This window comes from Schistocerca piceifrons, chromosome 7, assembly GCF_021461385.2.
Source record: "Schistocerca piceifrons isolate TAMUIC-IGC-003096 chromosome 7, iqSchPice1.1, whole genome shotgun sequence".
NCBI lineage: Eukaryota > Metazoa > Arthropoda > Insecta > Orthoptera > Acrididae > Schistocerca > Schistocerca piceifrons.
In genome coordinates this window covers 503,842,733-503,859,989 of record NC_060144.1, presented here as the reverse complement: position 1 = coordinate 503,859,989, position 17,257 = coordinate 503,842,733, and the positions used below count along the sequence as shown (strand labels likewise).

The following is a 17,257-nucleotide window of genomic DNA, read 5'->3' as shown; positions in this document are numbered from 1 at the left end:
AACAAGCTATTAAAGATAGAGCCTTCAACTTGGAAATGCGATTTCCAGTAATTATTGCTTTAATCTAGTGCAGATTCAGGCACACTGAATTTGTAGAGTTCTGATGATATTTGTTTAAAAATTGGATTACAATTTTTTTTAAGTGAGTCTTCTTTCTGAGCCTCAATCAAAAGAAGTACACTTACAAAGCCAATAATCCATTTTTTTGTTCATTTGTTGTCTTGGAACAACTGCTGAAAATTTCAAGTTTCTGTGACACACACAGTTTTGAAAATAATGACACCTAAAGAACAAAAAATGTAGTTTTGAGAAAGTATGTATTATTTTCCTGCATCATATTCAGCATCACCTGAATCGTAGGCCTCTTATTTTATTCTTGGCTCTTTCGCCTCTTTTGCAGATATTTCTCTGAGTGCAGCTATTTCTACTTTACGACTTCTTGAAAAATCGGTATTTGCACCTGCATTAACTCCTAGACTCTCCAGTACTTCAATTTTCCTTGATATTCCTCCATTAAAACATAAAACAAGATCTAATACACCAAGTTTTAAAGTTTCATAGCATAGAAATGCCATATTTGGCAGACGATTCCAAATTAGAGAGCTGAAACTTTTATTGAGATTTTGAGTTTTACTATATAAGCATTTCTTGAGTAAGTCACTATTAACACGGTTCCTACATAAAGGCTTCATTGTGCTCATGACTGGTAGAGGTGTGATGTGTTTATGCTCATAATTTCTGCCAGAATATAAGGCCCATTTATATTTGCACCAACTTTTTTGCTTGGGCGAAGGCTGTGTTGTAGGTCTTCGCCACCTCACACCTTACGGAAAAAAAATTGCCCATACAGCACTTCTTATACTTCATAAAACATTACATTCCCTTCTTATGGTTAACCAATAACAAGTTTCCGGCTTTCTATTTCAGAATTTGTGAGACGTCCTTTCCCTCCAAGGTGCCTTTTTCTTTTTTTTTCAAATAAAAAAAAAGAAACATATATTCATCTCGTATCGACGAACGACGTTGAGTTGTCACCTACGCTGCAGGCTGGGAAAGCCACTGAAATATAAATCAAAGATGCTTACATCACATGGCGACAGCACGAAGTCGTATCCCCGAAAACTTTCAGTAACGTGAAAACGGGCGTGGCACTTGATGCGAAACATTTGTAAAATTGTCAGTATGTCAGGAACTAATCCTCAGATTTTTATCAAACAAAGGAAACTATAGAGCATTAAAAAAAAAGAAAATCAATATCTTGGGCCGATTTAGCGCATGTCTCCGCCTAGCGAATACGACGATGGCTTCTTTCAAAAGGATGTGGTGTGTTTCCTTTCCCAATACGAGTGTCTGCTCTTTCCCCAATGACTTTGTCGTCGAAGGGGCGTTAAGCTCTAATCTTCCCTCCCTCGTCCAGTGTTATCGGTTGCTCATCATGACCGACATATCCAGAGATCGGGCTGATTATGCGGCAGATTCACAGTTTCTGAATCACGCGAGAGGGTGGACTGTTTAGCTTGAGAACTGATAAACCGCTTCTGGCCGTCTCTGCAAATGGCACACGCTCTACCAGCGAAGATGCACGGATGCCGGCCGGCCCGGCTGGCTTTCGCCAGCCGATGGAGCGCCAGCTAAAATTAGCCTCTGGTCCAGACAAGCTGGTGCAGCGAGTTTGCAGAGCAGTTCCTGTAATCAGCGGGGAAAAGCCGCTGTGGGCCTTGAGTGGCCGACTGCACGCTGTCCCGTTACCGCGGCTAGTTTCTTTAGCAGCGCACGTACTTTCACATACCACGCCATTCTATTTTCTCCCCGGCCAGCGGAGAGTATGCTTAAGTCTGCTACAGCACTACAAGTTTTCAGTACGGCTGATAAACGGTGCTCTGAAAACACTGGATCAATGCACAGCCAAAATCTCGCTAATGCGTCTAGCAACGAAATACAAAACACGTCACTTTCAATAGGTAATACAAGCGTATCAGTCACAATCTTGTTCAAAGTCTACATAGCTAAAGTATTCTGCAGTGGTGAAGACTACTGACGTTGCTGCTGTTCGTAGTGTGTTTGCATCTGCACCCCAAAAATTATCAGCCAATTTTCTGATGATATTATTTCGTTTCTTCTGTTTCTAAACAACGTTTTTAATATTTTCTTCCTAGCTGAAGGACCTATACTGCATAATTCCCAGATATTTAGGATAGAATTTGTGTTTCACTCACTATTGATTAAATAACAACTTCAGCTGTTCATTGTCGATATTCTTGTTGAGATGAAAAGCACAAACTTCTGTCGTAGCTGGATTCGGACACAAATTTTTGTCAGGCGTCTTATGATCAAGAGTCAGAGTCCTTGCCTCTTCCTCAAGGGATTAACTTAACAATGGTGCTGGAACTGAACTTTGGGGTAGTCCATTCTTGATCTTAAATGACTCCTGGTCTGGCAGGAAAATCGCCATACCAACAAGGTAGATGTGTGGCTCCACAAAACGATGCGTACATCCAGCAGTGCAATAAGGACTACTCCACTACTATGGCTTTCTCCACCAAAGCTAAAACGACAACAACAACTATTAAAGCATGGGAAAAATACTACAGATATACCGCGCAAAAAATTACCTATTCAAGATGTAGTATTGAATTCTCCAAATACATGCTTGAAATCACGATAGCCAATATGGAACAACAGCTGTTAAGAGGACAGAACACCTATAACCTAAAAGATGTATGGAAAAAGGACTGCGAGATCCGAGTAATCATCATCTCATAACTGATCCGTCAAAACCCCTGCGAATGTTCAACTGCCGGCCGCTGTGGCCGAGCTTTTACAGGCGCTTCAGTCCGGAACCACGCTGCTGCTACGGTCGCAGGTTCGAATCCTGCCTCGGGTATGAATGTGTGTGATGTCCTTAGGTTAGTTAGGTTTAAGTAGTTCTAAGTCTAGGGGAGTGATGACCTCAGATGTTAAGTCGCATAGTGCTTAGAGCCATTTTTGAATGTTCAACTTCACAGTAACTACAGCTGGACTAGACTCAACCATATCCGGTACATCCACACAAGATGCAAGCCCATGCCTTATAAATGAGGACTTATGGACAACCTAAATTGTGACTGTGGAAAACCTGAGCAGACTCTAGACTACACAGTAAAAATATGCCCTATAAGAAAATGTGGTGGATCAGCTGCTGACTTTATAGAAGCCACACATGATGCATGAAGAGGATACAAGGTCTGGACATCAGGATGCGGTCAACAACTAATCTCTCAGGGTGTAATAATGTGTTTGTTATTTGATACTTATTACGTTCTTTTATGTGGGTTGCACATTAGTATTACTTTTTTTATTGCCGTACCTGTATTTAAATTGTACTGCTGCCATGTGCCATACTACAAATAAATAGCTGGATAATGAAAATTAGAAGTAAGAGCGGAAAGGGTGATTCACGACGATCGAACTATTTAGTGCAGTCAGTATTTTCTACAGACTACCTTCATGCTCTACAAACCGCTCTTGCAGTGAATTTCGGTCATCTGCTTTTCCTACAACTACTAGATCCTCCTCCATTTACAAAGCATGTATCTCAGGATCTACACTTGTGTCTTCTTATTCATCCACACATGTTTTTTTCTGTCAGTATATGAAGACTAATACAGGCACTACTGTAGGAATTTATATAAGGTTTTCGCTCATAAATAGACTAGTTCACGAGGAAGATTTGTGCGCATAATTTGTAGTTATAGTAATGATGAGGATGTAATATATGTACTGTTAATTGTTTCATATTTAACTGGAGTTTTGAGTGACATCTCGCGGCAGTGATGGAAGCTACGATCCACTTAGCTACAGAGAAGGCGGTATCTGGTGGGAAAAGCCGCCTCAGCTCCAAGAGCTACGAAGCTTGGCCAGAAATTATTCATGTCTTTTGTACATATTATAGCTATTGAATTTGGCTTAAACAACAGACATTATTATACTGAAACGTTGTTGTCAATGTAGGTATGTAAGATCTCCAAATACAGTATGGTTAAAGTGTCTCATACTCATCCAGCTCAAATAGTGAAGATTAGTACACTCGAACAAAAGAACGGAAAAACGTTAATTTATTTCATATGAAAGAGCAGCCATTTTTATCGGTTGTAAAACAGAAAGACCTGTTGCAATTTCTTCCTCAAGAGCATAGGGACATCTTCGATACAGAGCGAGGAGCGAGGTGGCGAAGTGGTTAGCGTAATGGACTCGTATTTGGGAGGGCGACGGTTCCGACCCGCTTCCGGCCATCCGATTTAGGTTGGCTCAAATGGCTCTGAGCACGATGGGACTTAACAGCTGTGGTCATCAGCCCCCTAGAACTTAGAACTACTTAAACCTAACTAACCTAAGGACATCACACACATCCATGCCCGACGCAGGATTCGAACCTGCGACCGTAGCAGTTGCGCGGTTCCGGACTGCGCGCCTAGAACCGCGAGACCACCGAGACCGGCCCGATTTAGGTTATCCGTGATTTTCCAAAATCGCTCCAAGCAAATGCTAGGGTGGTTCCTCTCAAAGGGAACGGCTTGAAACATTCTGAGCATGTACTCCATCTCTAATGACCTCGATGTCGACGGGCTGCTAAACCGTGCCTTTCTTCTTTCACTTTTCCAGTGGATTTTGCAACAACTGATCCCAGGAACGGTATAGTGTAAGAGAAGTCAATACTGAGAGATTCTTACTTGATAATTTTGTTATTCTCTTGTAAAAAAATTAACAGATATCAGAAGATGTTTACTGTTAGTGAAACGCTACTGCTGTATTTCTGTACTGCTATTATCACAGATAAAACGTACTGTCCCAGTATTTACGGAACTTGGAAAACAAACTTTCTTATTGGCACTTAGAACAAGACAGTTCCCTGGTATGGCACCCAGAACGTTCTTAATAATGTATTCATTTTCTAATTTGTCTACCTGATTTTTGCACTGATTAGGTGAGCAGCATAATTATGTGGTATCAGAATGCCTTCTCAATTTTTAGACACAAATAAGTTGTATAAAAAAAAGGATACGTTGCTTTTTGTTTCTCCTGACAAATGCGAGATCTGGCACTTGGAATGTTTGACGTTTCCACTCTTCAAATGACGGTAATTAAGAAGAAACAATAACCAACAAGGAGAGGAATAGCCCACTTACAAATAAAGTGATCAAGTGGAGAGGTCATAGTTTCAAGCGCTCGGCCGCATACCCTGCGCCTGTTTCTCAGTCGTAGCCACGTGTGACACCCTGCCGTTAACAGATACGCGACAAACCGCTGCGAAGTCGTAAGCTCCGCGAAACACGCGGTCAGGTCAGTCAGCTATTATGCAACGGGCACGCGCGGCCCCTACGCTATTATAAGGTCGTGCGCCAGAGACGCTGGCTTGCTGCTGAACCAGCGATGTACATACTCGCGCGTGTGGTCCACTCAGCAGCCGTCTTATCGGCGACCAGACTTGTCCCACAGGGTCATCGAGGCACGCCAGATATTATGGCCGTCTTCTGTTCGGCCAATACACAGCGAAGGAACCGGCTGCCGGCGTCTACCGAATGGGCTCTCGTTGACGCCTTCCACTCCTGCCTTTACGACCACTGTGTTTTAGAGATGGGAAAACCCGACCGGTTAAAACCAGTACCGGTACTTTAGTTCTGAATAACCTGTACAGTCATACAGGAATGGTATTCGCTGTAGCCGTGTACCAAAATGAAAAGCTACAAGTGCCGCTGCTTTGGTATCACCTGTCACTTCGATATCTTGTTATAGCCGATAGGTGACTTACTTCACGTTGCAAGGCTACCTAATTGTAGATCTCGCGCGCAATCTCAAAAAAAAAAAAATCCGCCTGGGAATTGGCCACTTTCTGCCTATATATGTCTATACGGTATAGGTATGGCATGTCTAACAACGGCACGCCACCTGCGTTGTGTGGAATGCGCGCGAGGCGTGCCTTTCTCCGCGGACCGCTACGTCTGCTTGAGCCGAACTAGTTCTACCTGACAGCGGTGCGGCCGGTAAACGGCTCGTCGGCTTCTGCAGGCGGTGGATAAAAGTTGGAAACACCAAAAACACAACACTTTACCATGCCTGATACGGTTCAGGAAAACCGTTGGCATTCAAAACAGCTTCCATTCGTCTCAGATTGGATAAAAACAGGTCTTGTACGGTTTGTAAGGGAACATTAGTTCATTCTTCCTTCGAAATAGTGGCATTTCCAGGTGACGATGGTGGAAACGTATAGCGATCGCGCATCCTTCTCTAGACGGCAAAGGCTCAATAACACTGATATCAGCTGACAGTGATGGACAGGGGAGATGAGACAAATGGTTCAAATGGATCTAAGCCCTATGGGACTTAACTTCTGAGGTCATCAGTCCCCTAGACTTAGAACTACTTAAACCTAAGTAACCTAAGGACATCACACACATCCATGCCCGAGGCAGGATTCGAACCTGCGACCGTAGCTGTCGCGCGGTTCCAGACTGTAGCGCCTAGAACCGCTCGGCCACCCCAGCCGGCGAGATGAGACAATTCATCCTCGTGCTCGCAAAACAAGTCCTTGACAATGCGAGTTGTATGAACGGGGATCCTGTGTTCTTAGAACACAGCATCACCATTGGACAACAAACATTTTACCATGTGATGGGCCTGTTCAGTCAAAATAGTCACATAATCTTTGGTACCAATGTGACCTTGCTGAGTAACCATGGGATCCATGGAATGTCATGTCATTGTTGACCAAATGATCTCCGGACTCCCGCCATCTTTCATTCTTGGGACATAAACTCGCCCAGGAATTGGAAACAGTGTGCAGCAAGACTCCTCCGACCAAATTACTTTCTTCCGCTGCCCTATAGTCCAGGTTTTATGGCTTCGGCACCACGTTTTCCTGTCACGGGCATTTGCATCACTGATGAATTGTTTCGGAATTCCAGATCGCTTCGCAATTCCCTTAATGTTGTTGTAGTGCATTCACGTCTGCAGTGACTTGGTCCTCTTATTTTTCGTGAAAATCCTCTTCAATCACCGTCTGTCTCGATAACTCAAGAAACAGTTTCGTCCGCATTGTGACGTAGGGGATGACGTACATCTTGAAGCACCAAACATGGCCACCTTGCTTACCGAAACACGCACCATACGAGCTCAAGCAATTTGCCCTCGTTCGAATTCAGTTAGCAGCGACACAATGCACTCTCAAGAACACAGAACACAGTTCTGCTTACGTCTGACGCTTGCAACGTACTGAGTACATTACACTGGTGCCGTTAACCCTTCGGTGGGCGCGCCTGCGGCAGATAGCCGCAAGATTTAGTTTTCTATTTGTATCACAGGTAGCGTTACAGTTGCGTCCACGTCCATGTACGTATTTGTTGTTCTCAACGGATGTCACCACTTACTACATTTGCGATATTCATGCTTTCAGCAGTTTGGTCGCTACTGTTATTTGAAACGTGAATGTTGCGTTTGCCGTGTGTTTGCCGCTACGCGCCTTCTGATGTGAGTATTTTCTATACTTGTGTTTTTCTTTCGCCTCAAGGCAATCTTTCTTTTATATTAGTATTAATCAATATTCGAATAGGATCGAAGTTCCCATATGCAATTTTCATTACTTTCTACAGTCTTGGGTATTGATTTGCTACAATATATTACTTTTACAAAAACATGTGTTTCATTAGGTCTCATAAAAGCGTGGAAATGGAGAAAAAGAAGGCATTTGACAGGCACCGTCTAATTGTACGTCCTGAAGACTATGAGAAAATATTGCGAGAATTGTCAGTAGAAGAATGAAAAGAATTGTCAGATTCATGGGAATCTAAGTCGGAAGAGGAAGTTATTGAAGAAGAAAACCACAGCAGTGACTCCGAACAACCAACAGAGGAAACAAAAAAATGGTTCAAATGGCTCTGAGCACTATGGGACTCAACTGCTGAGGTCATTAGTCCCCTAGAACTTAGAACTAGTTAAACCTAACTAACCTAAGGACAGCACAAACATCCATGCCCGAGGCAGGATTCGAACCTGCGACCGTAGCGGTCTTGCGGTTCCAGACTGCAGCGCACAGAGGAAACAGATGACCACCTGGTTGAAGAGGGGAGACAACAGAGGATTACCGATTTTACCTAGGAAAAGATAAAGAAACTATTTCGATAAGTGAACCGCTTCCTTCTCCTAAAACCAAGGCCAAGAACATCCTAAAAGTTTTGCCAGCTCAAAAACAAGTGCTGAAATTACGGAAAAAGAAATTGATGCATTTTACCTATTTATTACTGATGGGATGATTATTTTTTCCTTAGGTTAAAAATGTAAAACTAATTGCGGTGCAAAGGCCGCAACGCGCCCACTCATAGAAGTATAAAAGCCGCTCCCACCGAGGGGTTAATGGTCAGATGCAACAGCGCAAGCTGCAGGCTTGGTCAGCACCTGCATTTATCTTCAAGCATGCATTTTTCGCGTTGTTTCCATGGTTTTCTCCAACCTGTGTTCCATTCCGTGAAATGTGTGGTAGAGGGTACTTCCCAATGTACCACTCTTACGTTTACATCGTGTATGAAGACTAGAGAAAAATGGCAGCCTAAATGCCTTTCTGAGCGCTGTAGTTAGCCTATCTTGCCTTTGCAGTCTATACGGGAGAGTTCGGTGAAATAACGTTCGTTAGGTTTCACAGTGAAATTTTCCCAAGGATATCTTTAGGCAATTTTCTAAATGCAACCGCCCAAGGCAAGAGACTCTCTATTCCGTTCATGGCGTAAACATCGATGAACAAGACTCTACCAGATGTTGCAAACAGTGCTTGGCAAGGGAATAACAGCGTCTACCAGTCTTCCTTGACTCTTGTGTTTAGATAATTATACAGCTATTTCTTTTTCGAAAATTTCACTGTAAATCTTTACAAACGTTATATCACTGAGCTTACTAACGACAACGTCTCTGTAGATATAAAAGACGCAACTGTTTCACATATATGAAATTACTTGCCGCTTTCCAAACTGACATTGCCGGAAACTTAGTTGCAATACCTAGAAGCTTTTACGCAATATTCAGAGTGTGCAAATTACACGAAGATATGAAGGGACGTAGCAGCAGTGCAGTGGTTAGGAGACTGGGACCGACTTTTCATTTAGAGGAGGTTTCAGCCCAGTGCTGTGTCTCTCATGGTTTCCTCAACCTACCTCACGTTCTTAACATGGTGGTTTCTTCGAAAAGCCTTCGCCAGTTCCTTCCCTATTCCGTCCAGCTAAGCTCGTCTTTAATGACCCCGACGTCGACCAGACATAAAATTCTCTGCCGCCTTCGTTTTTCTGGCGAATCAATTAAAAAATCGGTGCTCTCTTCATCGGCTGAGAATTCAGCAAAACTTTTAACTCTTACCGCGCCAGGGTCGAACCTTCTCCTGCTGCTATTTTATGAATTGGCTCCAATGTTGCACGCCATCCTTTCCGTCGTTTTTCGTTGTATGAATATGGCGGGCGGAAGGCGTATAAGTGACAGTGACGCTGTGAAGTGGATTTTGGAGGATACTGTGGACGAGGGAGGATTTCTTGATAAGAGCGAAAATGAGGAGTACCTTCCTCTGTTCAAACGCGGTATTCGATGACTATTTTACCGAATATTGATTAAACAAATCTACATTTTCAAGGTGCTTCCATGTCGTCTTCTATTTTCTTTTTTTAAATATCCACTAACCATTTTTACTACCCTAAAGAAATAGTAGCTGAAGAGAACACGACTGTCAAAAACTAAGAGTGGAAACTGTTAAACTGTAGCTCCTCCCATAACTTGCTGGGTAAGTCAGTTCAGAAGTCACAGGAGGGACAGGGCCATCTACTTCCACCAGTGTCACATCTAGTGAAGTACCGTGGCCCATATGTTTTCGGAATGCGCCATTTTGACCAATATGAGGCGGAAACTGAAATTGGACACTTCCCTACATTTTGTGCCCTCAGTAGATGAAACAGCCGTCAAGAAAATCATGCCTTTCATGATAAGTTATGATAGTCGTTTTATTTCTACTCTGTTGTAGGGGTGTGAAGGGAGGGTGAGACGTTGTGTGCAGTTTCGGCTTGCCCCTCCTCCCTGTTCAGGCACCAGTAAACAGGCCCCCAGCGCACTACCAGAATACCGCATCAGAAATCCATTTATCATACTTATCACCCTTGTCATAGGTCCTGTTGGAACATTTTGTTATCACCTCCAGTTTCCCGGAAAGGAAAACCCATCGCATTTATTTCGTATCGCCGACAACTGTTGAACATCCCGTTGCCGAAAGAGCAGATAACCACTCAGTTTGGTCCCGTAAAACAACAGTCGACATCATTATTATTTCTTGTCATTAGTTTCTACTGATAGGACTTTCATCGTTGAAGTTAATAGTCTCTAAGCTTTGAATACCTGTTTTTCGTCTCCAGTTTAATATACGTTCAATGGGTCGTTGTGGACCTAATAACTTTTGTCTTATAGCGGACAATTTCAGAAAACTGACGAATGCAGAAGCTAAAAAATAAGGAATCGGAAAAATAATTTCGCAGTATCAGATTTTCGAAAACGAAACATGTTTAATGTCTACATTGACACAGAAGTAGTACAGTAATGCATAACAGGTACTTCATTATCCACGTTATACGCGCTAGCAAAATAACCGCTGCCAGATTTATAGCCATTTTCCAAAAATTTTCCCTGTGAACGCCAGTACATATCAGTTAAAAAAATCAGTTCGTAAATAAAAAATATGCAATCTGTAAATTGGATGTATTACTGCAGGCATGTCTCTCAAGACGCAAATCAAATTTTTCACGTTAACAAAGGCGAAGGAACTGGTAACTGAAAAAAAATCGATAAATAAAAAAAAATAAAAAAAGGAACTAACTGAGACAGTATGGCACTATACCACTTGAGCACCAAAACACATACTAAAATAGGAAATTAAATAGTTATGGACACACTGGGTTATGTACTAAATGATCTCTGTAGGCCTATTACTAAAATCATTGTGTGACATCTCTTTGGTAGTAAAAGGGTGACTTCTCTATTCGTCTTTGTGCCATCAATATACAAACTGTGTACTGTTTCTAACATTAACTACCCACTGCTTAAGTCTTTCTTTATTTTCCCGGAATTTAACAGCCGCCAGCGGAAAAATCTGGAAGTGCTCTTTATTGTCCTAAAATGTTACGTAAGTCACATTAGTTCCATTAATTAAATTCCCCATCAATAAAAGTTTAGTTTAGAACAGCTTATGTGAAACTTTAATGCGATAATCATCACCGGGGATTAAATTTGTGTTTTGTAATCGATGTTAAATCACGCAAAATAAACCGACAAAGGACATCCGGACGTCCGCCTGCAAATAGTTGTGGTACGGAATAAGTATTGGGAGCGTTAAAAACACACTACAACAGCGCCACATGTTCTGCGCCAGCTACAGTAAACACAACACAGGAAAAAAACGTGGCGTCCTGCCAATCAGCGTCGATATCACCACTGGACTCTCTCTCTCTCTCTCTCTCTCTTTATGGAAGTTCTCTAAAACAGGCGGTCACAGAGATACGAGCCAGCGCTTATCTGAGTGAGGCGATTGGGAAACGAGCGTCTTAGGGCCTACCTCGTCTGCCCATTGATATTGTTAAATACGGGAAAGCGGTTTCGATTCATGAGGCTGTACATGGATAACGCTGTTGTATACAGTCAAGTCACAACGCTAGAAAACTGTAGCGAAATCCACTGACATCCGCAAAGGATTGCCGGTTGAACTTCAGCGTAACAAATGTAACGTGCTTCTTGTAAATAGGCGAAACGGCGCCTAACTGATTGATTACGCGATTGCCGAATAATCACGGGAGACAGCCACAGTCATTAAATATCTAGGAATACCCATATGTGGCTATTCAAAGTGGAAATACTACACCGAACTGATCGTAAGAAAGGGAGATTGCGACGGAGGTAGCTCACAAAACTCTCGTTCGGCCGATACTTGCGGTTTATTTCTCCGTCCGGGATCCTTATCGGGTAACATTAATAGGTTAGATGGAGAAGACAGAAAGCTGACCAGTGCGTATCGTAGTGAGTCCTTTAAGTAAACTCGAAAGTGGCGCAGAGATGACCAGCCTGCTCCAGCGCCACAGCCTTGAATATGCACTGTAAATCACGGTGTGGTTTACCGTTAAAATTACTAGAGCGCGCGTTCCTAAACGAGTCAACCAGACTATTGCTTCCTCGTACGCATAGATCGCAAAAAGACCATGAAGATGAAATTAAAGACACCCACTTTGATGCGAAGGCTTACCAACAATCGTTCCTCCACTGTACTATTTGTGAGTAGAGCAAGAAAGACGAGGAAATGGATGTAAACTTAGTTCAGTAAGCCGCGTACTGTATGGTGGCTTGCAGATTGTAGCTGTAGATGAAGTGTAGAAAGGTAGGTGCGAATATCTGTTGCGACTTTAGACTCAGCCACTGCACTGCAAGCTACAAGCACCTAGAGGCACACTAAACGCCATCCATTAGATGTCTGCCGAAGCGTCTGAATAAACAGACGAGCTGTAACTGGAGTTCTACGATTAGGTGACATATGTGCTCACAATAATCAGAATGTACCGTGCTTGTGGACGTTTCACAATGATGCCGAAAAACTGCAAGGTCCTGCAGAAGCTGTCTAGAGCAGTAAGGTGGGCAGAGGAACTCATCTGCGGGAACACTATCTAAGGACGCTACAGGATGGTACTTGGAATGCATGGGGAGCTGACGCCTAACGGCACGCCACCCGAATGGCATTCACCGACATTTTCGCCACTCGACACAGACCGCGACCACATGCGACACAGTTTGCGGAAGTTGAAAATCGCGAACCGATCTTCTCTTTTTTTTTTTTTTTGCCTGTTAGGCCTAAATCGATTTTGCTAGAATCAAATATGGCTTTTCTAATAGTCAGTCGCTTTACACGGAGGGCGCCTGCAAAGTAGCTGCTCCGATTTCGTTAGCGCTTGATGTGGGATTACCGGTAGCTTTGTAGCATTATCCATAAAGATAGAGACTGTGATTTCTGTACAGGTGTCAGCTACTTCGTAAGAAGAAGGACGAGGAGATTCTTCAGTAAGTGACGTTAAAAAAAAGAATCATTTCCCCGCCAGTTACTGTGTGCGTAACTGTTTTGCTACATCCGCCTAAATAACGCGTGTCGGGGGAAATAGGAGAAGTGATCAGTAGTTGAACATTGTTATTATATTCTAGCATTTTGAAGACTTGTAATGGTTAGAAAACTTCGGAATGAGTGGACACCCAGTCGACAGAATTGTCACCAGTCACTGATTGTGTAGAAAAGCCTCTGCCACTAAGAGTAAGAGTGAGTCTCTAGCATTATACAAATGTAGGGTTGTTGCAAATCGCTTCGTAGTTGCAAATTTAGCAAATATATAAGCTTTTCTCTATTTTTCCACCTAATAAAAAAGTAGAATGCGCTTCTCTTGAATTAAATTAAGGGAATTAATAACTTTGAGGTCAAACCAATACTACCTACTTCTTTCGCTCTCCACAAAATCACTTCTTCCACATAAGAAATATTTTAAAAAGCAAGTAGCAAACCGCACAGCGTAGCCACCACTCAAATGCGACAGAGAATTTACATCCAGTGAAGAATATTCCGCTAAGGCGCAGAAACCTAATCTCAGTTACAAATTCAAATGTTCGGAGTTCGCTCCGCAGACAGCATTGTGGTTGATGAAAAGCTCTCGGGATTCCAGCCGGGTGGCAGAGATACCGCTACGTTCCGACGACTGCCACAATCGCAATCTTTGCCCAAAAAGGGATTTTCAGCAGTAGTGTACTGCAGCAAAGTCTACATTCAATACTCTGATTTCTTCAGCCACTTAACGTGAATTTCGTAACTGTAAATACTCGCAATTTTCTGCCTTTCAAAAATCCTAAATTCGAGGTTAAACTGGCCACCACTCTATGACCGTATGGTAACGCCGCTTTCAGAACGGAGGGATGCTATAGCTGTCTCGTAATCGAGAGATGTTGAGTTCATGGCAACTGTGGACTCCCTTCAACCTCCTAGTCCAAGTGAGTTAGTGTTCCGCCGCTTTTGTCAAAAGCATCACGCTTAGGCAAAGCAAGCCAGTTTTTATGTTAAACGCCGCCTTAAATTTATGTACATAAAACGTAACATCGCTTTAGCATTATCTCAGCATTCCACATCGCAAGCAAGACAAAAAAAAGTTGTTATAATTCAGAACTGGCGCAATCGGCATAGTTGTCTAAAAAGATACGCAATCCCATAAAAATTATAGCAATACCCAGTCGGACCTGAACAAACTTCCAGTGTGCGGCTATCACTGGCAAACTAGCTGTTAATGTCGAAAAAGTTAGGTGCTCTGTGAAATGTATAACTCTTTAACTACAGAACTGAGTCACAAACAGAGTCAACCATATCGCACAAAAATTGGTGGAGATATGAATGGATTTGATGCCATGACCCCAGATGCTGATAAAAAACGCGGCAGGTGTCGATTTAAGTGCACTGTACAGGGAATCTGCATCTTGTCTACAAATGAGATTTCTTAAAAAAAATGCGAAGTTGTACGCCTCTACAAAATAAGATTCTGGAGGAATACTAAGTGTGCTCAGCCTCCACCAAACCAGGGTGTGGGGCAAATTCTGATGAAGAGTTAGTCAGTCACTCTTCTGGTATATATATGCAAACATGTGTGACCCATATCAGGTGAGACTAACATGGATAATCCAGCGAATGCAAAAAAAGGGTGGTGCAAATGTTGACACGGTAGTTTGTCCCACGAGAGTGTGCAACGTAAGGACTGCAAAACCTAGCTGATAAATAAACGAAATAAGGCGCCGAATACGTCCCGAATTCCGAACTTAGAAAATTGCAAGTACCCACTTTCAATAAGAAGCTGCAAAATATTCTCCAGTCCTTCACTATCTCTGCTGTAGAGAACGTGAGGATAAGATTACAACAATAACAGTACGTATAGAGGCATCAAGCGATCATTCTTGCAGCACTGCGTCCGTGACTGCGACAAAAGGGAGCTTAAGTGCAGGCTAAGCACATGCTGTGCACTTCATAGATTTAATGTAGACCCATCGGGGGAAAAAATGCTTATAGTTTTTGCAGTAAGAACGAATACGTTCATTTTTAAAATTTTAGTATGGAAATTAATAAAAGTACTATTTTTAGATAGCAGCACATGTTAGAAAATGTGAAATTGGAAAACGAATAAAAGTTTGTTTGTAGAATTCGAGAGATCCCGAAGTGCAGTAAAAGAGAACGCCAGTCCACGCCTCCCGTCTCCCCCCCCCCCCCCCCCCTCCCACGCAATCCGTGCCGGCTAGCTACCATATGGAGAGCGTCTCCGCCGGCTGATGTCACGCACGCCAGCACACGCACTTTTTGTCGACCACTACGGTCCTCTTTGCGTACACACCCGCCACCGGCCAAGTCGCCGCTTCCAGATGTGCGATAGACCTCATCCCACGCCGGCGTTGCTCCGCTGCGGCGAGCCCGAAGCGCAGGTTTAAATCCCACCCGTCTGTGACACTCATGACAAACCGCCCGATTGACTTCCAGGCTGCTGTTTGTTGCCGCTTTACGGCCTTCCTTTTCTTTTCCACGGCGCACGCTAGTCCGAATCACCGAGGCGCTTCTCTCTCTTGAGCGGTCGCCATCGTCCAACCACGTGCCTCCGGAATTCGCACGCAGAAATCGAACAGTTTGCGGAAAATTTCAAAAATAACATTACGTACAGCGTAGTAACAGACGACGACAGTCATATTGAAATAGTCTCTGCTGAAGCTTCAGTGGTTTCGCAGCAACTAGCAAAAATATGTTAGGCAGAGCACCGCCTCTCGCAGCTAGTGGGTAGCGCTCTCTTCGCGCAGACAGAAAGCGGTGAAAGGTGGCAGCGGAAAAAAAAAGAAACTGACAAGAACATTGTGCTGACATTCGGAGATCGCAGATTGGCATTACTTAAAACGTTTAAAAGAAGACTGTAACTGAAGCTTACCGTTTCCAAGTCGGAGTCCCAAAGCTCCTTCAAGTCGTTCACGCCGACATCGTAGAAAGATTTGTCTCCTGGATATGTTTCCATTTTTGCTTTTCCAAACTTTTTCGTTCTTACACACCGTTCACCACACAGCACGACACAGTTAAGCAAGCCACTTAATCCTTGGGAACTGCCTGTTCACTCGCTATGATGTTTAATTAACTCTCTTCACGCCCGCAGCGTCCGAAAAACAGTAGCGGCACACGGAAAAATGCACTGCGTGACGCACTCGGTTTTTTCTTATCCTGCACACGGACACTACCGTTTACGTTACGTAAAGAACGTAAGCTCAATTTAAGATTTTTTTAATGGGGACTCGTTTCTCCTTACCAATTTTTTTCTATGCTTTAAATTATTTTTTTCCGGGGAAAAGATCTTAGACTGTGGCGTTGAAGCGGACGATTTAAATTTCTGACACACATTTACTCTTTTTACGTGAATAGTAGCAAAATTTTACAAGCATGTAAAGGCCAAAGGTATGTTTCAAAATCGCGCGCAGTCTGCGCTACCCTTTCCACGGTACACCCACTACGGCAGCCACCTGTAGACTGCGGGCGACGTGAGAGCAGCGTTACCAACACAACGCCAAAGCGCTTGCCGGCTTATCACTCCAGAGAGAAGTTTCAAAGATGTACACAACAACGAAGCTCTTTGGTGCAGAGGGCGGAGTCAAGTGTTTCAATGACCTTCCAATTGCCGAGATGCATTCTAACACGATCTCCTTTCTGATTGGTTGGAAGCTGTTTGCATACTCCGACATATGTGTGCGCGAAGCTTTTATAATTTATATTATTAGCTCTCTCATAGTACGCGTTTAGAGTTTTACACGTTTGATCAATTTTTCTTTCCAGTTATATGCCGGTATTTCACTTCGTTATGTGAAATTTAGTCGAGAGTGTACTACATGAAAAAGCGAAAATTGTTGCTATTAAACCATAATTTTTGTTAGTTTCCCACAAAAGAAAATACAGAAGCCAAAATCGAAATGCGGATGGGAGTGTAAATGCGTAAGGTCTATTGCAAACTGTGTTCGTTATGAGAGGAAAAATATACGACCGTGAAACTACTCGGCAGCATAGTTATAACAGGACAGTTCATTATGGAGAAACATTAGTCTCCGGTTCACGTCGCGTTAATCAATAATTCTGACCCCCCCCCCCCTTTTTTTTTTTTTTTTTTTTTTTTTGATTGCGCTGATG

General features: G+C 43.0%; 1 protein-coding gene across 1 annotated transcript in view; it reads right to left on the bottom strand.

The window, feature by feature from the left end:
- Positions 1-16,589, bottom strand: part of LOC124804965 (cyclic AMP response element-binding protein A-like) — a 676,877-nt gene extending 660,288 nt beyond the window's left edge. The window contains exon 1 of the mRNA XM_047265356.1: positions 16,020-16,589. Coding sequence (XP_047121312.1) covers positions 16,020-16,103 — 84 coding nt within the window. The 5' untranslated portion in view covers positions 16,104-16,589. The remainder of the gene's footprint in view (positions 1-16,019) is intronic.
- Between the last annotated feature and the right edge of the window lie 668 nt (positions 16,590-17,257).